Genomic DNA, 26,511 nt, shown 5'->3' on the forward strand with positions numbered 1-26,511 from the left:
TTAAACCTCCCTGTAAAAAGAGGACAGTGAATGAAATGGGTATTATTTTCAAATGAGCTGAGCTCGAGAGTCCATTATAGCATACGATTCTTTCAGTGTACTATGGCTCACTGTATGTCTCGCTGCAGCGGATGCTCTGCTCTCCACCAATGTTCAGTGAGCCGATAAGGGGCCGTGTGTATATTGTGTCTCACTGATACGCGCTCGTTCACGATTCTTTCGGTGTGCCATGGCTCACTGTATGACTCGCTGCAGCAGAAGCTCAGCTCTCCGCCAGTGTCCAGTGAGCCGATAAGGAGCCGTGTGTACTTGTGTCTCACTGAACCGCGCTCGTTCACGATTATTTCGATGTACCATGATTGACCGTCTTGCTGCAGCGGAAGCTCGGCTTCCCGTCAATGTCCAGTGAGTGTGCCACTCAGCACTGTCCGCTGGGAGTAAGCTGAATCATGTGCCATGAGCTCACCGTTCCTGTGAATCGATTCACTCGGACACTTGAATGAATCGATACACTGCTTCGAATTATGCATTCAGTAGACAACACTAATACAAAGCAGTATAAAAGACCTTGGAATGGCAAATAGAGAAGCCATTCATGCTTTACACATTTGTCATTACCCAGTTCACATTCGAAAACGTTCGTTGATTACATATCTTGTCTGAATATTCTCCGTGCCTTCTCCTTGATACATTCTACATGAATTTGAAAGATAATGGGGTACAGTTGATAGGTCTGCTGGAACTGGATGATTGGGTGCAGGAGTGATCATAGAATTTGGTCGATGTTGATGTGGATGGTATAGTTTAAGGAGCATTGTTAGTGGCTGACATTGCACTTGGATTGAACCAAGAAGTTAACTTACGAAGTTTGCTCATTTTCTCTTTCACTTCTGTAACTCATTTCCTCTTTTGCACTCCACTCAAAATATTACGTTTCTTTCCTGCTAACTGGCTAATAGGATAATTCACAGTTTCTTTTCCTCACTTCTTCTAAGCCTTCACCACACAAATATAATTCCTGGAACACGAACAGCATAGATTCTGCTTCTGATAATGAAAATGTACGCAGTCGGCATTGTTGTCCTCAGAGATAAATCATATTACAATATTCCACTTCCATAACATTGCAAGCAATATAAAATGGGAAAATTTGTTAAATGTTAAATTCTGGTTTGGGCGTAGGTTTTCATGGGGACCGTATGGTCGTGAAGCTCTTGAGCAACTGCCCATCATGTCCATATGTTAAGACGGGCCTGGGTATAAGGTGACTTACTCACATCTGTCTCTGGATGAGGTTCTGCCACACGGCTTTTAACTCAGCAGTAGGCGCTCTCAGCGTCACCGTTCTTCTCCGAGCTCCCTTCTTTGGATGCCTGCTGAGTGGTAAGTCTGGACCACAACCTCCAGGAGCGGGTGAATCTGTTCCCTCAGAACCGCCATCCATCAGCAGCCGGAATTCATTTGCTGCAACCAAAGAAATTATCTTGTTGTACAGTTATGCTCCTTAAAGTTCTGCTTTGAGGTGTATTTCAAAGACTTGCAGTAAAAAGAAGATTAATCCTAGAAGTGCCAAATGTCGTGCTTGCGACGTAATGTAATATCACCAGAATGCCAACGTCGCAAGCACAACGCATAGTACAGGCATTCACTTAATCAGTTATAACATCATTCATCTTTCACTAACACATTCATAACGAGTATGAAATCAAAGACAAACTCATAACTCATTCCTCATTAACTGGAAATGACTCATTCAAGCATGAGCAGGCAGAAAGTTAGCTGTTCTTCCCATCTCCCCTCCTTCAGTCTCAGTTGCTGTGAAATATTTCAAAAACACTTATGAATGGCCAGTTAAGAACTGAGTGTTCCTGTTGGAGCCATTACCTTTTATTTCCGTAAGAACTGCATCGCGTGGGGATAAATTTGATACTGATTTTGCAATGAATTAAGTGAGTATAATATTTTAGAATGTATCCTGCCAAGTGATAAAGTAAACATCTCTCTATATTATCAAGCCCAGCACTGGACATTTTAGTTAGGGTATGTGACTTTCCCAATCTTGACACTGCAGGTTTGAATCATGAATTTCAACCTTTCGCTACCATAAATTGCCACATTTCTGGAAACCTACAATGCCTGGTAGGTGAAACAGTCTCCAATGATGACTCTGAGTAGTGGTCGGTGGCCAATAGAACTGTGTGCAGCTTGAAATGGTAGTTCTCTTGTGCTTTTCTTCCTGCATTTATACTAAATGAACAAAATATTTTTGAAACCTAAAAGAAATTCTTCATGTTTTGAATCTGTTCATGTTCAGTCCGTCAGCGATTCCGCTGGGGGGATCCTCAACAGCTCTGCCATCAGCTGTCATAGATGGCCTAGGCATCACTGAAGAGGCGTACTAGGGAAATGAGGAGTGAGGTAGTTTCCCGTTGCTTTCCTCACCGAACCAGAATTGCTATTACATATCAGTCTGCCAAGCCCACTGAAATGCATACATCAACTGACCCTATGAGCAACATTTTCACACCATTCATAGCAGGGACTGGCTGCATAAAGATTGGCATTACTAGCATCGCTCATACCTCAGTCACTTTCATAATATCAAAGCCAAGGATAAGACAGCGACAGATCTATGAAAGTAACAAAATTGCTCTAGCCTATACCAGAAGACATAGTGCACTGTAAACACTAGGTCCTGCCAGCAAAGGCATGTTTTGAATATAGTAACTTTTAAAACCAGCTTTGTTTTCCTCCTATTATTGGTTAACATGAAAATCTGAATAATGTAGTCAGTTTTAAAAATGTTAATGGTCTGACCCACCAGATATGTAAGTGAATTACCTAGTACTTACATAAGCATATAAAATCTTATTCTCTGAGTAAAATGGTGCACTGTGTGATAAGAGTGATTTCTAAGAATGATTTATAATTTTTTTTTAAAATCTGTGTAAAATGCCACAGTAAATGACCTGCAATTTTGAGAGAGAAAATACTTGGCACTTGGAAGATTAAGCTATATTTTTGTACTTTTCAAAAAACAAAAAACTTTGTATTATAAAGTTCCTCTATCATTTCAAAGTATTCAACTAAGATATTGAGGCCACGGCCGCTTCCTTCCCACTCCTGGTCCTTTCCTGCCCCATTGTCGCCATAAGACCTATCTGTGTTGGTGCAACGTAAAACAAATTGTAAGAAGAAACTAAGATATTTGAGGAGAACACGGGGAAAGTTACAAACATATCAATGACCATGGCTCTGCTATTTTTAAATGCCCCTGTACCTAGGAAGTGAGCCAATATTTCATACAGTATAATACCAAATCTGGAATATTACTATACTCAGTCAGTCCAGTACACCATACCAGTACAGTACATGTACATTGTATCTTACTGACTGCAACCTATGTCTGCAATATTGGACACTAAAAGCTCTTTTTTTTTTTTTTTTTTACAATTTGCTTTACGTCGCACCAACATAGACAGGTCTTATGGCAACGATGGGACTAGGAGTGGGAAGGAAGCAGCCGTGGCCTTAATTAAGGTACAGGCCCATCATTTGCCTGGTGTGAAAATGGGAAACCACGGAAAACCATCTTCAGGGCTGCCGGCAGTGGGGTTCGAACACACTATCTCCCGAATAGTGGATACTGGCTGCACTTAAGTGACTCTAGCTATCGAGCTCGGTGTCTAAAAGCTTGGAATAATAATTGAAATGAAAATGAAATGAAAACCTACAACCTGCTTTCCAGTCATTGACCGGGTCAGGGATGTAATGAATGAATTATATATAGGCTATTTTTACGATGGGGTCGCCACTCCCAAAGTGATTATATTAATGACTGATAGATGCTATGAAATGAGAATGGAGAGTGTTTCTGGAATGAAAGATGACAGGGAAAACCGGAGTACCCGGAGAAAAACCTGTCCCGCCTCCGCTTTGTCCAGCACAAATCTCACATGGAACGACCGGGATTTGAACCACGGTATTCAGCGGTGAGAGGCCGACGCGCTGCCGTCTGAGCCACGGAGGCTTGGAATAATAATTATGTTACCATATTTGTTTAATGTCCCTGAATTGCTATAGGTTTAGAAAAGATCAGATGTTGCCTGCAGGAGTTCTTTAACAAGTCAGAAGACAACAACACAAAGTTGTAGCATTTTTTTTTTTTTTTGCTATTTGCTTTGCTTTACGTCGCACCGACACAGAAAGGTCTTATGGCGACAATGGGACAGGAAAGGCCTAGGAAAGGGAAGGAAGCGGCCGTGGCCTTAATTAAGGTACAGCCCCAGCATTTGCCTCGTGTGAAAATGGGAAAGCATGGAAAACCATCTTCAGGGCTGCCGACAGTGGGGTTCGAACCCACTATCTCCCGGATGCGAGCTCACAGCCAACTCGCCCGGTGCTGTTGCATTTAAACACCCTCTAATGTCACAGATATTGCAGCGACTTGACATGCTATCTTGGGAACAGGGTGTACGGAATCCAAGTTTATGTTTATTGCTTGTTGTTTATGCTTTATGTTTACACCGTTGCCCGCGCGATCTCTGTAGAAAATCACAAGCGGGAGACTGCCCTCCATGGTCTCGGTCGCATCGCCACGTTAGCTCGCGTTTTTCTGACCAGAATGCAGGAGACAGTGCCCGCGGCACGCAGTGTGACCGCGCGGATAGTTCGCTCTCTCTGTTAGACTGAACCTTAGGGAAAGTAGCCTCAATCAGAAATAAGTTTGACAGGGTCCTGTTACAAATCCAGGGTGGAAAGAGATAGTAAAAGTAGCCATTGTGCTACAAGATGAGCAGTGCTGGGAAAGATACAAAATAAAAGTAATTGGGCTCAATGACAGTTACTAATTATTTTTTCAACAAGTAATCAGTAAAATGACAATTGCTTCACAGAACGCGAGTCATTAGGAAATAACTGACATTTTGTGCACAGGGGATTGGAATGATACAAAGTTCGCAAGGAAAAATACATTACCGAGCTCGATAGCTGCAGTCGCTTAAGTGCGGCCAGTATCCAGTATTCGGGAGATAGTAGGTTCGAACCCCACTGTCGGCAGCCCTGAAAATGGTTTTCCGTGGTTTCCCATTTTCACACCAGGCAAATGCTGGGGCTGTACCTTAATTAAGGCCACGGCTGCTTCCTTCCCACTCCTAGCCCTTTCCTGTCCCATCGTCGCCGTAAGACCTATCTGTGTCGGTGCGGCGTAAAACAACTAGCAGAGAGAAAAATACATTACTCCATTTTGTGTTAATTAAGTGGGTGTCATCACTAGGTGAGACTAATTATACTTTCAAAATTATTGCTCCCAAGCAAAATTTGCATGTGACTGCCGTGTTTTCATTACTTTCAGCACAACTGATTCAAAATATTTATGCAAATAGGGGAATGGAAACACTTTAATACCTTCGTCGCCACATGTTTATTCCGACTCCATTTTCGAGTACGTAACCTCTGTGGGTGTGGTTGGTAGAATAACATCCACTCTATCCCCTTCCTGTCGGAAGAGGTGACTAAAATGAGGACCAGGGACTCTCAACTTGGGAGCGTGGAATGACAACCACGGTTCCGTCTGATATTGCTTCCACTTACTTGAGTCAGGCTCCTCGGTTTCATCTTTCCTATCTGACCTCCCTTGGTCAACTCCAAGGTTCTTAAAAAGTACTAAAGGTTGGGCCCAATGCGAGCTGAGCTGCTATTGGTTAACGAAATGACGTCACAGTAGGAGCAAAGCAGCCGAGCACAGAGCGCGCAAATCAGTAGGAATCTCATAATATCAGCAAACATTACAGTTTCTCAGAACTAATTGCAGACCAGACATAAAGATTACTGCTGTTATAAAATTGAAAAAGAGTACAGCATAGTAACTTTTCATTGTTTCCATTACGAATAAGGTGTAAATGTAACGTGACAGCCCACTGACCAACGCTTGAAATTTATTAACATTTCCAAGTTCCTCTATTCTGTTTGAGGAAGGTTACGTGCTTTCAAATCTGTAAACATAAATATTTAGAGATATGAAATCTTTGTCATATTAAATCTTCACAGCAAACATTCCGTGATCGAACTACCGTATGTTAACATACGATATACTGACTCACTTCCGCAGGTATCGAGTTTAAAGCTTAACACATATTATAACAGCAGCAGAAGTAAGTTCATATTCGAAACCATGCATAGATAGTCCTGGAAAACCTACAACCTGTTTTCCAGTCTTTGATCGGGTCAGGGATGTAATGAATGAACCATATATGGGCTATTATTACAACGGGGTCGCCACTCCCAAAGTGATTTATTAATGATTGATAAATGCTATGAAATGAATGAAATGCTGGAATGAAAGATGACAGGGAAAACCGGAGTACCCGGAGAAAAACCTGTCCCGCCTCCGCTTTGACCAGCACAAATCTCACATGGAGTGACCGGGATTTGAACCACGGTATCCAGTGGTGAGAAGCCGACGCGCTGCCATCTGAGCCACGGAGGCTCCGCATAGATAGTCTACTTTTTAAAAATTAAACAATAAGAAATAATAGGAAAAACAATTAGAACACAGTCCTACCCGTGAGATCCGATGTCATGAAGTGGTTGCTTTTGAAGATGAAATCCACTGTCGCGCCTTTCGCCGATGAGCTGCAATGGATTTTTCAGTTCTTGTCCGAATGTTCATTTGTCGTATGCGTATAAATATTCTCGTTCTAACATACATTTTTAATATTTCTGGTGGTACAATGGGGAATTTACTGCTAATTATTTGACACACTTTGCGTATAATATTAGGTATGCGTCACAGTTCAGCACGTCCATGAGTGTCCCTGAAAATTTACTCAAATTCCTTTATTTGGTTTAGCATTCTAACGATGGAACGAGTAGACCTCCCCGAGATAACATTTCTATCCATCCGACAGGAGCTGTACCAGAAGAAATGGAAAGCATTTCCCCAGTGGGACTTCGCATTGACCTGTCATATTTTATTTCACGTTCGGCGATGTAGGTACCGAAATCCCTCTGCTGAACAATCAGGTGTCGCTGTAGATTGCAGTGAATTTTTTTTGCTTTACATCGCACCGACACAGATAGGTCTTATGGCGACGATGGGACAGGAAAGGCCTAGGAATGGGAAGGAAGCGTCCGTGGTCTTAATTAAGGTACAGCCCCAGCATTTGCCTGGTGTGAAAATGGGAAACCACGGAAAACCATCCTCAGGGATGCCGACAGTGGGGTTCGAACCCACTATCTCCCAAATACTGGATACTGGCCGCGCTTAAGCGACTGCAGCTATCGAACTCGGTCGGTGAATCATTAACGGCATAGTTTTCTATCGCAATGATACTGTACAATGAACATATAAATTTCACTTCAGCTACTATTACACTGTTCACGCAACTAACAAAAAGAAAATAAGTGCACCTCACTGCACGAAACACAGCAACAGATCTCACAGAAACGAACTACGACACACACACTACGCAAAATACAGTAGGCCGCTAAATAAACCAACAGCAATATACGGAAAGAAATTACGTATAGTTATTACGTGGAAATCCTTTCTTTATAAGACAGACATATATAAACAACGAAATGAGATACACGTGCGGTTGTATGCTACACAGTCACGGTGCTCCTGTGATGACGTCACGAGCAGGACGAGAGAAAACTAACATCTACTGCGCAACCAATCTGGGCCACCCGTGGGTCAACTCTTGTTCTTTCCCGACTCCGACAGTATTAGGTCTGCATTCCCCGTTTACGGTCGGTTGAACGAGTAGTTAATTCCTATCCCGTTAGTGAGTACGACCTGTCCGACCGCTTGGCGCTATATAGTCTGAGCGAACGCACCACATTCGGTGCGACTGATTCACATTCTCAGTCACTATGACATTCGTTGTGAATATGGAACGAGAGTCCAAAGTCAAGGTGGAATATAAACTTGAGGAGTTGTAATCGAGTTAGCGAAGCGAGAGGTTGTATTGTGCAGTGAGTGCTGAGTGAGAATATGAATATTGCTATAGAGCAATATCGCGCGGCCATAGGTCGATGGCACGGGCGAGTGAAGTGTGTGTGTACGCCAAGTGATAAGGTGCATTTACGAAAATCTGGGCTTGAGGGAACTATGATGGTAGCAGCAGTGGTGGTAATTCTTCTGATAATAGGAGGCATAGAAATGAACCCTGGAACAACGGGTTCATTGAGCTGGGAGGACATAGATAAGATTAGGGAAATAGTCAGAGATGCTTGCCAGTTTGATCAAACGAGGGAGTTAATTCGCGAGCTGAGAAATGATATGACAGAAGTGAAAGACTGTATAAAACAAGAGAGAAGAATTATGACAGAAAAGGTGGTGGAAAACTCTAGGGAAATAGAATTATTGAAGTCGAATATGAAGGAGATGGAAGGAGAAACTGATAAATTAAAGTGGCAACAGAAAATGACTATCCAGGACGCAAAGAGGAAAAATATTTTTATATACGGCATCCCAGAGAAGGAAAAGGAGGATTTGAATGATCTAACGAATAAAGTGTTGGATATCATAAATAACCACATAAAGATAAATTGTAAAGAAGAAGATATTGATGAAATCTATAGGCTGGGGAGAGTCAAAGGGAAAATACCTATTAAGGTTAAGTTGATTTCTGCTTTGAAGGCGAACAAAATTATCCTCAATGGGAAGAACTTGAAAGGAGAAAGGATTTGGGTAAGAAGAGATATGGATAAAGAGACAATCATGGAACAGAGAGTCTTGGGATTTCACCTAGTAAAAGCTAGGAACTATGGACTAAAAGCATACATAAGAGGCAAACGTCTTATAGTAGGTGACAGTAACTGGTCGCGTATCTGGTCAACTGCACAGCTACGAGAAATGGATAGACAGTTGAGTTCATCACACCAGGAAGTGCAACGGCCTGTAGAGGAAGGAATGTGCCAGTCAGCTGCCTGCACAGTGGCTGATAATGTACAATCTGATGACAATAGCGATCTGCATACTCTACAGAGGAACAGAAGACGGCAGAGTGACGAACACCTAGTGGAGGAGGATGGACAAACAGCTGACTGTCGAGTCGACACGAATCCAGGAAGTAGCGGCACACCTGATGACAGAACCAAGACTCTGGCTGGGAAAGGTAAATCCTTGAGTGTAATAGACTTATGGATTAGAAAGGGCAAAGGACAGAAAGACAATTTAGACAAAGAAATAGTTACTTCACCAGAGGGTAGTATTATAGAACTGGAGAAAAAGAGAATAACTAGAAGTAAGACAAGCAACTCGTCTGAGAGTAAAAGTAAAAAATAACTAGAATGGAATATCGGTATGGTCAACATTGAAGGTTTCTTGAGCAAGTTAGGAAATGAACAGGTGAAATTGCTAATGTCAGAAATGCACATCATTACCTTTGTTGAGAGTTGGATAGCACCGGGATATGAAGTACATATTGAAGGTTTTAAAACGTATAGAAAGGCAAGGGACAGGAATGCTCGTAAAGGTAGATATCCCGGTGGTATTCTAACCTTGATAAGGGAAGAAATAAAGGAGAAAATTGAAATAATAGAAACAGATATTGAAGAAATACTTTGGATCTGGTTAATCTATGTTTCGGTTTTGTATACAATCCTCCCGAGGACTCGACATTGGCAAACAAGGAATTCTTTACAGAATTAGCACTAGAAGTAAACAGATTAAGGAATATATATGAAGACATAGGTATTGTAATAATGGGGGACTTTAATGCGAGGATTGCAGACTTAAAACCAATTTATAGTAAAGAGGCTGAGGAAATAATAATTAGAAAAAGAATTAGTCAAGATAAAATTTGCAATAACTATGGTGGAAAACTGTTAGAATTATGTGGTACAGAAGAACTCTATATTTTAAATGAGTGGTGGCCAGGAGATGAATTGGGTAATTTAACGTTTATAACAGAAATGGGTGGTAGTGCAATTGACCTAGTATTATGTTCTAGAGAGGCATTACCACTCGTTAAGAGGATAAATGTTAAAGGTTGGGGAGAATCGCATCACTTACCCATAATTATTAATATGGTAAGCACGGAAGAGAATACTGGGGGGAATTATATAAATAATATTAAAGAGAGGCCAGTGACAAAATATATATGGAGAGAAGACCTCAGCGCAGAATTCAAGGAATATTTTGAAGGTAGGTCCTTTGAAATGATCACGATAGGAATAAAGTCCGCGATGGAAGATAATAAAATAGATGAGGCGATAAAGCTATTAGAAAACTCAATACTGATGGCAGGACATAAGATGCGGGCTCGGGAGGTAAGAATACAAAGAAATAGTGGGTGGTACAATGAAGAATGCAGACAAAAAAAATTAGAAGTTATGAAAGCCCTAGACACATTCAGAAAAATAGGCGGGCAGGAACCAAGGACTGCATTCTGTAGCAAAAGAAAAGAGTATAAAGAATTATTGGTAAGAACTAAAGTTTTGTGGCAGAAGAAACAAACTGACAACTTAAACAGAGAGGCTCTGAATAATAATACTAAGAAGGTATGGCTTAAAATAAATCAAATTTGTAAGGATAGAAAAAATATAACCCAGGTAAATATAAGCCATAGAGAATGGATAAATTACTTTAGTAAATTATTAAGTGGTGAAGATAGTTGGAAACAGGATGTTCAGAAGAGGGGAATCTCGAGAGGATTGCGGTGCTCCCTGCCCGATTTAGATAAGGAAATTTCAGCCGCTGAAGTAAAAGAAATATTAGAGAAAGGGAGGAAAGGGAAAGCAGGAGCAATTTCAGGAATAAACAATGAATTCTGGAAGGAAGCAAGCAAAAATAGCTTTATCCTAGCTAGTATAGTCAAAATATTTAACAAGATCTTCGAGGGAGCAAGATTCCCTAAATCATGGCAAGAAGGTATCATCTGTCCTGTATACAAGAATCGTGGAGAGAGATCTAACCCAAGTAACTATAGAGGGATTACGTTGCTAGATTCTTTAAGCAAGATATACACAGGGATATTGGCAAAAAGATTAATGAATTGGGCAGAGGAGTACTCGATCTTGTCGAGATTACAAGCAGGATTCAGAAAGGGAATGAGGACCAGTGACAATATAATGGTAGTTAAAACAATATTAGATAAATATATCAGAAAGAAAAGAGGCAAATTGTACATTACCGTAATTGATTTAGAAAAGGCTTTTGATTCGGTGAGTAGAAAAGCTGTTGCCCATAAATTGTGGCAGATCGGAGTATCAGCTAAAATTATAAGAGCAATTGATAATATATATTCGGAATTTAAATGTTTAGTCAAAGTTAAGAATGGTTTAGTAGTGGCAGAGATAACTTCTAAAGTGGGCCTTAAACAAGGGTGTAAACTGTCCCCCATATTATTTTTACTGTTTATTAACGATATTTTCCACTCGAAAGAATTTGAAAAAGGAGCTTCTCCATGTCTTGAGTGCCAAGATATTCCAGGCCTAATCTTTGCGGACGATATCATTCTACTTGCATTAACACCCAGCAAGATGCAAAATAGTATTAATGAGGTAGAGAACTACTGCAAAGAGTGAAATTTAAAGGTTAACCCACAGAAAACCAGAGTAATGGTCTGTAAAAGGGGTGTTAAGCATTCTAAGAGTGAACAGTGGTGGATGGGTAGGACAAAGTTAGAAGTGGTAAAAAAAATCGAATACTTAGGGACGATTATAAGTAGTAATGGAAACTGGTCTGACCAAATAAAAAGATCCAAAATGAGGGGAATAAGTGCCTTGGCTGGTAGCAAAATATTAGATAAAAAGATGCCTAACGTAGAATACAAAATCCAGGAAAACATATTTAATGCAATAGGTAAAGCTAAAGTACTGTATGGATCAGAAATTTGGGGAGTAGATCAGGGAATTGTAGCTTTAGATGTAATCGTTAGCAAATTTGCCAAAATAATTATGGGACTAGTCAAGTATTGGTTAAGATTAAAGACTGGGGGAGGTGGTGAAATATTAGGCTTAGCCTACCATCACCAAATGAAGCATTTAAACGAAGGCTATTGGGTGGATGGGTTGAAGAAGCTTCTAGAGTACATAGGAATGGGATCATACTGGGTGACTAATATTGAAAGGGATGACAGGAGATTGCTAAGAAAGTAGTTCAAAGAGTGAAAGATATAGAAAGACAAACAATTAGGACAGAATGCAATAGTAAAAGAACACTAATTTTGTAAAATAAGTGAGAATATGACAATAAGGACACAAATGTTAACAAAAAGGGTAATGAGAGGAATAATCTGGTGGCTGATGGGAGTGTATAAAAATAAAGCTTTAAGAGAAAAAAATAACGAAAATAAATGTATTTTATGTAATTCAAATATGGAAGTGGCTCATTTGATTAAGGACTGCAAAGAAACAAGAAACATTAGAGAGAAATACATAGAAAGTAAAGAATTGGATAAAATTCTAAATGAAAATGAACTGTACACACTCTCTAGTCTATTAAGCAGAGAATGGAAGAAACCGGGAAAGATAGCCAAATTATTTAATATTATGAGAGGTATTTGGGGAAAAAATGTAAAGAAATCAGAGATAATTACATGTAGCTACGTTCAAAGATATATGTAAGCAACTATTAATGAATATGTCTGTGGTAGTAGATTATAACTGAATATGGTACAAGTTACAAGTAAGTGACAGTTCGAAACTGAACAGAACCAGTGACATGTGATAGTGATGAATGCGATGATCGGACGGCCTCTCCCCCGTAGTGGTGGCCATCCTTGGATGGAGGGGGGAGGGGGTTATGTCCGTTCATTGTTTTCAATCGGTCGTGTGGAATTAATATATTCGATTTATTCACAGATATGGAACATTATATAGTGTAACTCACTAATAAGTAAGGGCGACAATAATTATACGTTTAGTATTATGTTCCGTTTTTTATATTTGTTCAGTTTTGTTTCTTTGTTCCTTAGGTATTGTATATTTCTAATTAGTGGATTCAGTTCATTGATATGTAAGCCGTACTGTATACCTTCTAATGAGATTGTTGGTTGTTTGTCTGCCCGTTTTATTTTATTTTGGTTTTATTTTAGTTTGGTTTTGTTAGTTTGTTTGTTTTTGGCTGCTGACATACAGTAGAGTTGGAAGAGGGGGGGGATAGGCCTGACCTATCTCAAGCTAAAGTGTTGATTCGGTACGTCTGCACATGTAAAGTAGAGTAAAGTAGTGAATAGTGTTAGGTTAGAGGAAGTAAGTTGTCAATGAGACAGTGAAAGATGAGCCGAGTTATGGAATCCGTCTCGGCAGTGAAATACAGGTGTGACAGCCTACATGTAGAGCTAGGCAATCCGCACACATGTGGGTTGTTACAGGAAGGAGTGGTGAGGAAATAACATTGACAGCTTTTCCGAGCCTCATGAGACATGTCTGGTCGTGGCTACCCAGGAAAGGGTGGTAGCAGTTCCTCACCAGGGGTGATGTCGCGTCCAGACAGATTTAGGATAGATTTAGTATATATTCATCTAGTAAAGTAGTTAGTTTAATTAGGTGGTGGGTTGCATGTGGAGCTGGCGATCCGCCCATGTGCAAGATGCTACAAAGTAGATTTAGAAGTAGTTCAGTAGTATATTCATGTAGTAAAGTAGTTAGTTTAGTTAGGTGGTGTGTTGCATGTGGAGCTGGCGATCCGCCCATGTGCAAGATGCTACAAAGTAGATTTAGAAGTAGTTAAGTAGTAAGTAGTTAGTGTCTAGCTATAAATAGTCTGTGAGTGTTTATTTTATTGGAACATTGTAACTGGGCGAAAGCCTGTTATGTTCAGTTCAATAAATTCATTCATTCATTCATTCATTCATTCATATAAACTTGAGAGGAAGGAGTATGGATTACTAAAGTCAGAAAAGATGAAGAGCGAAGTGTGGGTATAATTTTAATAAGTAACAACTAGCGAACATCTAGGATAGGCCTATGTGTCATGCAAACGTGCTTCCTTAATGACGTTTGCATCTACTACCTCACATATGAAAACACCCGTGTGTAAAGTGCGGCCTAATACAGTGCGTTCGCCGGGCTGAGTGGCTCAGACGGTTGACGCGCTGGCCTCTGACCCCAACTTCGCAGGTTCGATCCTGGCTGAGTCCAGTAGTATTTGAAGGTGCTCAAATACGCCAGCCTCGTGTGGGTAGATTTACCCATACGCCGCACGTAAAAGAACTCCTGCGGGATTAAATTCCGGCACCTCGGCGGCTCAAAAAACCGTAAAAGTAGTTAGGGGGACGTAAAACAATATTATTATTATTATTATTATTATTAATAATAATAATAATAATAATACAGTGCGTCCATCAAATACACCAGCACATAACGTCAACCAAAACATTAGGCCTACACAGAAATGCGTCAAAATGTATGCAATAGATCTCCGTCCCTTTACGGTTGTTTCGGTAAAAGGTTCCAAGATATGTGTCAAAAACGAGTTGGCGCAGACTATGGACGAATAAACATTGCTGATATTCTTCCTACAACAATGTATTTATTAAAAGATAACCTTTCTGATGACGATCCTCTTGCATTGTGAAAAAATAACAGCACAGAATATCCAAGACTTGCTCTGCTAGCGAAGAAAATATTGTCTATTCCAGCCTCCAATGCGGCGAGTGAAAGACATTTCAGTTCAGCTGGTAACTTTAATTAGCGACAAATGGAGCTCGCTTAATCAAGATATAATAAATGATGCTCCCTTGATTAATTCTGTACTAAAACAAACAATATAATATGGTGAATGTTTTTGACGATGTGAATGACGGTAGGTCCACCTCTGTGGTGTAGTGGTTAGTGTGATTAGCTGCCACCCCCGGAGGCCCGGGTTCGATTCCTGGCTCTGCCACGAAATTTCAAAAGTGGTACGAGGGCTGGAACGGGATCCTCTCAGCCTCGGGAGGTCAACTGAGTAGAGGTGGGTTCGATTCCCACCTCAGCCATCCTCGAAGTGGTTTTCCGTGGTTTCCCACTTCTCCTCCAGGCAAATATCGGGATGGTACCTAACTTAAGGCCATGGCCGCTTCCTTCTCTCTTCCTTGTCTATTCCTTCCAATATTCCCATCCCCCGCAAGGCCCCTGTTCATCATAGCAGGTGAGGCCGCCTGGGCGGGGCATTGATCATCCTCCCCAGTTGTATCCCCCGACCCAGAATCTGAAGCTCCAGGACACTGCCCTTGAGGCGGTAGAGGTGGGATCCCTCGCTGAGTCCGAGGGAAAAACCGACTCTGGAGGGTAAACAGATAAAGAAGAAGAAGAAGAATGGTAGAAGTTAATGTTCTGTGTCTACTAACGTGGCAAGGTGATCTCACAGTGTTTACAATTACATAACTTCAATGTATATTTCGTTAAAATATTTGAATTATGTCCAGCCACTCTCCTCTCCTCGCTCCTTTTAAGTTTGTTCATCGTAACTTCGCTGATAATGTCAGTAAGCGTATCAACCGCCTTATCTCAGACTGCATACTGCTTACCGTATCTTCCCAGTGTTGTTACGTTAGACTTTACACGAGCCATATAGTGTATAGTGGACTATCTACCAGTGGCGGCTCATGGTGTCGCCCAGTCCATTGTCGACTGTGTGAGGGTCGAATCTGCGTGAGCGGACGAACTGGGTGATTTGCAGACCTCTAATTAGGGTTTTGAGGCCTAGTGAGTCTCATGTTACTCTCTCCGTACCTCTTTTCTTTCTTTTGCCGATACCTTTCTTATTCCAAGTGTCGGACCTCTTCCATTTTCCTTCTGGTTAATGTTAATAAAGGATGATTGCCCAGTTGTACTTCCTCTTAAAACAGTAATCACCACCCCACCGTTTAAACCAATATTATTGCACAGAGCAACGGCACAGTTAGGCCTTCTTCTTCTTCTTTTCTTCATGGGGCCTCTAAATATTAGTTCCTAATTAGCGTCGACCTTTAAGATCTTTTGTTACCATGTTTTTACTTCATTCCCACCTAGATATACCTGCTCCCTTCACAAAGCTGCAGGTTGTTCTTATTGCGTCTTCTAGGATTTTTTCTCTCTCTTCATCTGGTAGTCCTAGAGTGGAGAGTCTGATTCTACCCAGCGCCTCACATTCGAAAAGTATGTGTTCAGCTGATTCCTCTGCTTCATTGCATTTCCTACATACTTTGTCTCTTATTACTCCAATTCTATATAAGTGTTTTTTTCAGATGGCAGTGTCCTGTCAACAGTCCTTATATTTTCTCTGCTGAGTTTCAACAGTTCTTTAGTACCGTATGCTTCTTGTTTGGTCTTTTTATAAGTTCCTTTGCAAGCCTACATCCTGGAGTATTTTTCCAGTTCTCCATTTGTTTCTTTTGTACACATGTTCCTGTGTAGTGTCGGGCTTGTCCATAGGAAATCCCGCATACAGGTTCTGGGCCTACAAAATGTGTTTCTGCCTCTTTCCTGGCCAGTTTGTCTGCCTTTTCATTTCCTTCTATACCTGCATGCCCTGGTACCCATATTATTTTGACAATGTTGTACTTTGAGAGCTTCAGGAGAAGTGAATGGCAACACAATTAGGCCTACTTTTACTCATTTTATTTAAGAAATTCTTAGAAAACACACACACATCGGCTGATAAACGAGAAATTTAGTGTTTACATCTGAAAAGTGGCTACTTTAACGCAGTCCTCATTATTTATTGCCTACAAACTGAGTACAGCGAAGACTTCAAAGCAAGTGGCGAGTTCAGTGCTTACCGTATCTTCCCAGTTATGTTAGAATTTACACGCCGTCAAATGCGTGGGAAATACTGGAATACACCCACTGCAACATCTGCATGTTGTTCCACTTCATATAACAGCCCAATCTGCTGAAGAACTTCTCATGCGTTAATTTCCATTTCAGGTCGCTAGAAGTCAGTGTGAATCCCTGCAGATATGAGGATGTAAACACGTCTTTACTAACAACGTCGTCGTCTCTACGAGAATAGTTTACTTTTCATAAATATCCATATCAGGCAAGTTTCCACATCCTTTCATCGTAACATCATGTATTTATTTATTTACTCACTGAAGGCCTCTACGAGCCAAGGCTCATGCTACCTCCATTGTCATCATTATCTTCTACATCTTCATATTCATCACTACCAGTATTCCTGAAGAAATTCACATTGGGAAGGTGATTGGAAATTATCTGTAGTAATATAGCGAAAACCGAGCTCGATAGCTGCAGTCGCTTAAGTGCGGCCAGTATCCAGTATTCGGGAGATAGTGGGTTCGAACCCCACTGTCGGCAGCCCTGAAAATGGTTTTCCGTGGTTTCCCATTTTCACACCAGGCAAATGCTGGAGCTGTACCTTAATTAAGGCCACGGCCGCTTCCTTCCCAGTCCTAACCCTTTCCTGTCCCATCGTCGCCGTAAGACATATCTGTGTCGCTGCGACGTAAAGCCAATAGCATACATACATACATACATACATTACATACATTATCATTATAGACTGTTATGCCTTTCAGCGTTCAGTCTTCAAGACTCTGAGAATTTACTAAACGTCCCCACAATCCTCGATTTGCAACTAGTGTTGTGGCCTCATTTAGTTCTATACCTCTTATCTTTAAATCGTTAGAAACCGAGTCTAACCATCGTCGTCTTGGCCTCTCTCTACTTCTCTTACCCTCCATAGCAGAGTCCATTATTCTCATAGGTAACCTATCCTCATCCATTCGCCTCACACGACCCCACCACCGAAGCCGGTTTATGCGTACAGCTTCATCCATCGAGTTCATTCCTAAATTAACCTTTATCTCCTCATTCCGAGTACCCTCCTGCCATTGTTCCCACCTGTTTGTACCAGCAATCGTTCTTGCTACTTTCATGTCTGTTACTTCTAACTTATGAATAGGATATCCTGAGCCCACCCAGCTTTCGCTCCCGTAAAGCCAATAGCAAAATATATATAGCGAAAGTTCCAGAATGTATCTAGAGAGAATCAGGAGTTCAAGTAGTAGGCTATTTATTTTGACTATTGAGGAAATTACAAAATTAAGTACCGGTAAATAATAATAACGGAAGTGCATAAATATAAAACAAATAAGGAAAACGGGGGTACCGTGTTCATCTATATACTAATACATAAAGAGGTAAAGTTTGTATGTATGTAATGGCTAATCGCAGGAACTACTGGACCGATTCTAAAAATTATTTCACTAATAGAAAAACAGGCCCTAAAGCCAACCGTTATTGAGATATTGGCACCACACTACCCCTGCTTTAGGAATCGGATAAAGAAATGAACTCCCATAACCATGGCAACATCAGCTCCAGTATGATTACAGCAGCAAGATTATCTACAATATATCACAAAAACCTAACATGTTAACAGGCATAAAATTTGGTATTTGGAATCTCCTTTAAAATAAAATAACACAAATTTTTGTTTTCAGAAAATCAACTTAAGGGGTGAGGGTTGAAAAGAAGTGAGGAAGGAGTTGAATTCCTTATATGAGGATACATATATTTCAGAAACGGAATATTTTGCAGACGTTAAAATTGGTAGGCCGTACTTGGAATCTCTTTTAAAATAAATGAACGCACTTTTTCTGGAAAATTCACTTAACGGAGTGAAATTTCTTTAAAAAGCGGGTGATACATTAAAATGAGTATCTTCTTCTCTTCTACCGGTTTTCCTACACCCGTGGAGTCGCGGGTGCGAACTGTGTCGGACATATGGATCTGACCCTGTTTTACGACTGGATGCTCTTCCTGACGCCAATCATATGTGTAGGGATGTAATTACTATTGCGTGTTCCTGTTGTGGTTGGTAATGTGGTGTGTGGAGTGAATATGAAGAGGAGAGTGTTGGAACAAGCACAAACAATCCGTCCTCGAGCCAGAAGAATTAATCACACGCGATTAAAATATCCGACCCAGCCCGGAATCGAAACCGGAACTCTGTGAACCGAAGGCCTCAACGATGAACTCTCAGCCAAGGAGGCGGGCAGCTTTTAAAATTAATATATCTACTGTATATCTCATAAACTTAACACCGAGCTCGATAGCTGCAGTCGCTTAAGTGCGGCCAGTATCCAGTAATCGGGAGATAGTGGGTTCGAGTTCCACTGTCGGCAGCCTTGAAGATGGTTTTCCGTGGTTTCCCATTTTCACACCAGGCAAATGCCGGGGATGTACCATAATTAAGGCCACGGCCGCTTCCTTCCAACTCCTAGGCCTTTCCTATCCCATCGTCGCCATAAGACCTATCTATGTCAGTGCGACGTAAAGCAAATAGCAAATAAACTTAACATGTTACAGGCGTGAAAATTGGTATTTATAATCTCCTTTAGAAATAAAGAAACCCCTCTTTTTGACTGTTCCTCACATGTAGAGTTCCATGTCCCGTGTTCCAGATTTAGCTCTGCCAGTAGCTTGGTCATCTTAGCCCCGAAAGGCAATGCCACTAACGTGGTTTACAAAGAGGTTTTGGCGTAAATGAAATGGAATTTTTCGGCGAGTTTTAGGGATTTTCAAATAATGTCTTAATGCAGTACCGAGGAACAATTAATTTTTTATCAACTTACGAATTCCTCGCGGGTAACAGCTTGTAACCTATAAAATAATAAAACTTCCAATACGGAAACATAGACCTACTGTTTTATTTTTGTATTTAAGCTATTTGGGCGCAGTCTAGAATATGGCGGCATCGTCAGAGTTATGTAGATGTATTATTCAAGAAAACTGATATTAGAACAAAAATGCTGTAGGCCTAAAGATATTTGAGAGCGCTAATCTAATCTAATTTATATAAAAAAAAGTCCACGTAAGTGCGATAATACGAAAACGTTTTCGTGGCGATAGGCAGCTGGTGATTGATTTAAGTTACTGTCATTCTTATACCGGACACCGAGTAGGGTAGGCTTCCGATTAACTATAAATATAATTTGAGTAATAAGATACTAACACAGAATAGATTCCAGTAATTACCTTTCTTCCTGATATTGAAGAAGGCTTGCGTGACGGCCATAAGGGAGAGAGGCTCTTCCATAATGAAGAGCACACGGTCCCGACTTACTTTGGCGAACAGCAGCATGTCCGTGAAGAGCAGGGCCCAGAACGGACGAACGGCTCTGCCTTCCACGCGGGATAGATCTCCACCAAATATCCACTGTCTGCCAGGAGAACTCAACTTGAACGGCTAGAAAAGAAGATAGACCTCGTATTAGTTATTCCAGATAGGACATAAAGTAAAGTGCCTTCAATCAAGCTGTCCTACAATCATCCACTCATTTATAGGTATAATGTCCGTGGAAAATAGCGGGCTGTAGGTATTCGAAGTTGATCGTCTAATACTCAAAATATTGACGAAATGATTATAAAGACATCGTTGTCGATCCACTTTACTATTTTCTTCTTGCATATGAATTACACTACACCTAGGCTCTTTATATAACTGATTATCATTGATGTTTAAGAGTGACACGCAGATCATCAAATGCGAGATAGGAACTTGATGAAATCCTTTACAGATGGTTCATACAGCAACGCAGTAAAGGTCTACCTATCAGCGGTCCAATAATAAAGCAAGGAATACGAGCATTTAACAACATGATTGGTGGAAGTGACATGTTTGCAGCAAACGAGGGTTCCTATCGAACTGGAAGAGAAAGCATGGCCTGCCGTAGTTAACAGCTGCTAGGGGGAGTAGTTCGGCAAATGAAAAAAAAAGTTGAGTTTGAAAAGAAGTTGGAGGTAATATTGCTGTGAACATCGCTGATGAAACAGGCCTCCTTTTCAAAATGCTCTCTTCAGAGACTTTTGCTGCCAAGAACGAACAAATAGCTCGTGGATATAAGCAACGAAGTGTCATAGATTCGTACCAACTATGGCCAAACAACTGAAGAAAAAGAAATATACATTAAACGCCGTCCTTCTTACTGATAATACTCCCAGTCATCCCTCGGACTTGTGTCCGAAAATGGGCGATATACGAACTGTCTTTCTTCCACCCAACGTGACAACCATCATTCAGTGTGTGGATCAGGGCATACTGGAATCAATTACGCGCCACTATCGACATGAGCTTCTTACCTCCTTACCGGATGTGTAAGCGACTCCAGTGAGGTTATGCTGAAGGCGTGGTAAGCTATCAGCATAGTTGTTTTCCAAGCAGTAGAAGCATGAGACATGGTGCAGAGTACAACCATAGGTACGTGCTGGAAGAAAACGTGGTCTACGACTGACACTGAACTGGGGTTGACACCGAGTGACAGTGACAGTGGTGAACCAATAATCCCAGATTCTGTGTAAAATTGGTTACTCATATTTCCAGGAGGAGCATAAGATGACAAAGAAGAGATATCTATATAGTTTTAATTTCGTATGGCTATTTCTAGCCGAGTGCAGCCCTTGTAAGGCAGACCCTCCGATGAGGGTGGGCGGCATCTGCCATGTGTAGGTAACTGCGTGTTATTGTGGTAGAGGATAGTGTTATGTGTGGTGTGTGAGTTGCAGGGATGTTGGAGACAGCACAAACACCCAGCCCCCGGGCCATTGGAATTAACCAATGAAGGTTAAAATCCCCGACCCGGCCGGGAATCGAACCCTCTGAACCGAAGGCCAGTACGCTGACCATTCAGCCAACGAGTCGGACATCTATATAGTTGAAAGAGGAACATTTTAATAAGAGATGAAGAGCATATAAAAAGCGTGCAGGAAGGAAAGGATAAAAGTGATGAAGAAGATGACACCATAGAAACAAGGACCAGGAAAATTCCATGCACAGATGGCCCCGAAGCTGCAGACATAATCCTTAGTGCGTAATGCAGCGGACGTGTTGCTAGTGAAGACACTGCGTGACAAAGCATGCCGTCGACGAAGGTCTTCCCTAAAACAAATAAAAGTAGTGACATGTTTCAAAATGTCCATACTGGGTAGAAAGCTTTTTAAGATTTATGTGTTCGTAGAGTAAAAGCAGTACCGGTATTTCGTGTATTTTAGTGCATTTTTAGTGTTAAAAAATATTAAACATTAATCCGACACCCCTCTGTACAAGGAATGGCCGGATTGGCGAGTCTAGTTTTGCGGTATGAGTACTGAAACATTGTGCATGTTGCCTATAGCACATAGCTTTTCATAGGGGTAGCGATTTGAGGTTTCTCTAGTTCGACACAATCGGTTGTGTGCGCTGACCGGCCATTCCGCTGAGCGCCGCATTATCAATTATTGTCAAGGATCTGACAAGTTTGACAGGTTTAGGGACTTTCCGCTAAGCGGCACATTTTCCTGCTGTATAAATTTAGCTCATGTAACAATGTTTCTGGGCCATGGCCTAGATGTTAGGTCCCTTTAAACAACAAGCGTAATCAAGCAACAGTGTTTCTGCGTACAGAATTAGTTGTAAGAACTCGATAAAGAATAAGCACCAGTGGCGACTGGCTCGTAAGAACTCTCGGATGGTGTCTTACCTAGAGAACGAGAAGTTTTTTAAAAAAATTCTCTCGATATTTGTGGTCAAAAATTAGACTCGAATAACGCTAAGAAAATTACATTTCATCGTAAAACATTCTCATCAATAAGGAAAACTGTTAGGCAATATTAAACTTAGGTGAGTGACTTTCAGCGCGCAGTTCCTTTTTTTTATCTAGTGGTTTTACGTGGCACCGACACAGCTAGGTCTTATGGCGACGATGGGAAAGGGAAGAGCTAGGAGTGGGAAGGAATCGGCCGTGGCCTTAATTAAGGTACAGTCCCAGCATTTGTTTGGTGTGAAAATGGGATACCACGGAAAACCATCTTCAGGCTGCCAACAGTGGGGCTCGAACCCGCTATCTCCCTGATGCAAGCTCACAGCTGCGCGCCCGTAACCGCACGGCCAGCTCGTGCACAGTTCGCTGGTAAATGTTTTCAGGTTGAAGATAAGGCACGGACTCTTGAGCTTCCGTTCCACGATACAGCAATGGTAAGGGGAGAGAGATATAAGAGCGAAGCACGGTGGTGGTCTTCGGAGGTACGAAGGTTGCGGAAAGAGGCTTTAAACTTGGCAGAGTCCGTACGAGTAAAGGCATCTTCACAAACCCCTTTACGAGCATGTGCCAGCCATGGCTGCATATAATAACATAAAATAATAATTCATGACCTTGTTTGCCCTATTATCTATAATATAAAATAACTTGTCCTGACTGACTGACTGACTGACTGACTGATTCATCATCGCTGAGCCAAAACTACTGGACATAAAGAAATGAAATTTTGAGGATACATGTATATTAAAATGTAGGTGCTCACTAAGTGAGGATTTTTGGATATTCCGTCGCTAAGGGGGTGAAAAGGGGAGTCAATTTTTAAAATGAGTGTATCTATATCTCAAAAACTTAACAGTTTAAAGACGTTAAAAGTTGGTATTTGAAATCTCCTAAACAATAAGGAAACAAGTTTTATTTTGTTTTCGAAAAATCCTCTTAAGTGGGGGGTGAAGAAAGGTGAAAAATGGGTTGAATACTTTTTATGAGGATACTTATATCTCAAAAACTGAAGATGTTACAGACATGAAAATTTGTATTTGGAATCTCCCTTAAAAGGAAATAAACACGCATTCTTTTGTTTTCGAAATATCCCATTAAGGGGGATAAATGAATTGAAAAATGAGTTGAACTTTTTGTTTGAGGATACTTATATTTCGAAAACGAAGGATGTTACGGACGAGAACATGGTATTTGGAATCTCCTTTAAAAATAAAGACACACGTATTTTGTGGCGGGGGAGCGGGTTGGAATCAATTCAGGGGGGAGGGGGTGAAAAATGTTGATTTCTTTATGAGGATACAAATAAGAAGTGGATTCGAAACAGTAACTCCCTAAAGGAGTTTTGACTGGGGGTGAGGTAAGATGACACAAATATGCATTTATATGAAACGGTTTGAATTATGAAGTTAAAATTTCTGATTATATCCTAGGTGTTAAAATAACAGAAGATTTGAAACAAATTTAACTCAGAGAGTTAAAGGTGGGTTAATATCTGAAAACAAATATATTAATTCCTTCCTCCTAAACGGCTTAACGTATGAAGACATCATTTCAAATAGCGGTATATGATTTAAATCCTAGGTGTGAAACAAGAAATATTTTTTTAAGGCTCCACCGCTAAAGTGTTAAATGCGGTTAGCTCCGTAAACGAAATAATTCATCCCCCCAAACCATTTGACGTACAAAGTTTTAATTTTACGAGAAGTTTCTTCAATCAATCAATACTGATCTGCATTTAGGGCAGTCGCCCAGGTGGCAGATTCCCTATCTGTTCCTTTCCTAGCCTTTTCCGAAATGATTTCAAAGAAATTGGAAATTTATTGAACATCTCCCTTGGTAAGTTATTCCAATCCCTAACTCCCCTTCCTATAAATGAATATTTGCCCCAGTTTGTCCTCTTGAATTCCAACTTTATCTTCATATTGTGATCTTTCCTACTTTTATAAACGCCATTCAAACATATTCGTCTACTAATGTCATTCCACGCCATCTCTCCTCTGACAGCTCGGAACATACCACTTAGTCGAGCAGCTCTTCTTCTTTTGTCGGAAATCACCCAGAACAAATCGAGCTGCTTTTCTTTGGATTTTTTCCAGTTCTTTAATCAGGTAATCCTGGTGAGGGTCCCATACACTGGAACCATACTCCAGTTGGGGTCTTACCAGAGACTTATATGCACTCTCCTTTACATCCTTACTACAACCCCTGAACACCCTCATAACCATGTGCAGAGATCTGTACCCTTTATTTACAATCCCATTTATGTGATTACCCCAGTGAACATCTTTCCTTATATTAACACCTAGATACTTACAATGATCCCCAAAAGGAACTTTCACCCCATCAACACAGTAATTAAAACTGAGAGGACTTTTCCTATTTGTGAAACTCACAACCTGACTTTTAGCCCCGTTTATCAACATACCATTGCCTGCTGTCCATCTCACAACATTTTCGAAGTCACGTTGCAGTTGCTCACAATCTTGTAACTTATTTATCACTCTATAGAGAATAACATCATCCGCAAAAAGCCTTACCTCCGATTCCACTCCTTTACTCATATCATTTATATATATAAGAAAACATAAAGGTCCGATAACACTGCCCTGAGGAACTCCCCTCTCAACTATTACAGGGTCAGACAAAGCTTCACCTACTCCAACTCTCTGAGATCTATTTTCTAGAAATATAGAAACCCATTCAGTCACTCTTTTGTTTAGTCCAATTGCACTCATTTTTGCCAGTAGTCTCCCATGATCCACCCTATCAAATGCTTTAGACATGTCAATCGCGATACAGTCCATTTGACCTCCAGAATCCAAGATATCTGCTATATCTTGCTGGAATCCTACAAGTTGAGCTTCAGTGGAATAACCTTTCCTAAAACCGAATTGCCTTCTATCGAACCAGTTGTTAATTTCACAAACATGTCTAATATAATCAGAAAGAATGCCTTCCCAAAGCTTACATACAATGCATGTCAAACTTACTGGCCTGTAATTTTCAGCTTTATGTCTATCACCCTTTCCTTTATACACAGGGGCTACTATAGCAACTCTCCATTCATCTGGTATAGCTCCTTCGACCAAACAATAATCAAATAAGTACTTCAGATATGGTACTATATTCCAACCCATTGTCTTTAGTATATCCCCAGAAATCTGATCAATTCCAGCCGCTTTTCTACTTTTCAACTTTTGTATCTTATTGTAAATGTCATTGTTATCATATGTAAATTTTATTACTTCTTTGGCCTTAGTCTCTTCCTCTATCTCGACATCATCTTTGTAACCAACAATCTTTACATACTGCTGACTGAATACTTCTGCCTTTTGAAGATCCTCACATACACACTCCCCTTGTTCATTAATTATTCCTGGAATGTCCTTCTTGGAACCTGTTTCTGCCTTAAAATACCTATACATACCCTTCCATTTTTCACTAAAATTTTTATGACTGCCAATTATGCTTGCCATCATGTTATCCTTAGCTGCCTTCTTTGCTAGATTCAATTTTCTAGTAAGTTCCTTCAATTTCTCCTTACTTCCACAGCCATTTCTAACTCTATTTCTTTCCAGTCTGCACCTCCTTCTTAGTCTCTTTATTTCTCTATTATAATAAGGTGGGTCTTTACCATTCCTTACCAACCTTAAAGGTACAAACCTGTTTTCGCATTCGTCAACAATTTCTTTAAACCCATCCCAGAGTCTGTTTACATTTTTATTTACCGTTTTCCACCGATCATAGTTACTTTTTAGAAACTGCCTCATACCTGCTTTATTAGCCATATGGTACTGCCTAACAGTCCTACTTTTAAGACCTTCCTTTCTATCGCATTTATTTTTAACTACCACAAAAACAGCTTCATGATCACTAATACCATCTATTACTTCAGTTTCCCTATAGAGCTCATCAGGTTTTATCAGCACCACATCCAGGATATTTTTCCCTCTGGTTGGTTCCATCACTTTCTGAATCAGCTGTCCTTCCCATATTAACTTATTTGCCATTTGTTGGTCATGCTTCCTGTCGTTCGCATTTCCTTCCCAATTTA

At 40.7% G+C, this 26,511-nt stretch overlaps 1 protein-coding gene across 1 annotated transcript in view; it reads right to left on the reverse strand.

Moving 5' to 3' along the window:
- The window catches only part of PsGEF (Protostome-specific GEF), a 603,069-nt gene that overhangs the window by 270,028 nt on the left and 306,530 nt on the right, over positions 1 to 26,511 (reverse strand). Inside the window, exons 13-14 of the mRNA XM_067138170.2 lie at positions 19,921 to 20,131; positions 1,278 to 1,464 (exon numbers count right to left, since the gene is read on the reverse strand). Coding sequence (XP_066994271.2) covers positions 1,278 to 1,464; positions 19,921 to 20,131 — 398 coding nt within the window. The remainder of the gene's footprint in view (positions 1 to 1,277; positions 1,465 to 19,920; positions 20,132 to 26,511) is intronic.

Source organism: Anabrus simplex, chromosome 1, assembly GCF_040414725.1.
Source record: "Anabrus simplex isolate iqAnaSimp1 chromosome 1, ASM4041472v1, whole genome shotgun sequence".
NCBI lineage: Eukaryota > Metazoa > Arthropoda > Insecta > Orthoptera > Tettigoniidae > Anabrus > Anabrus simplex.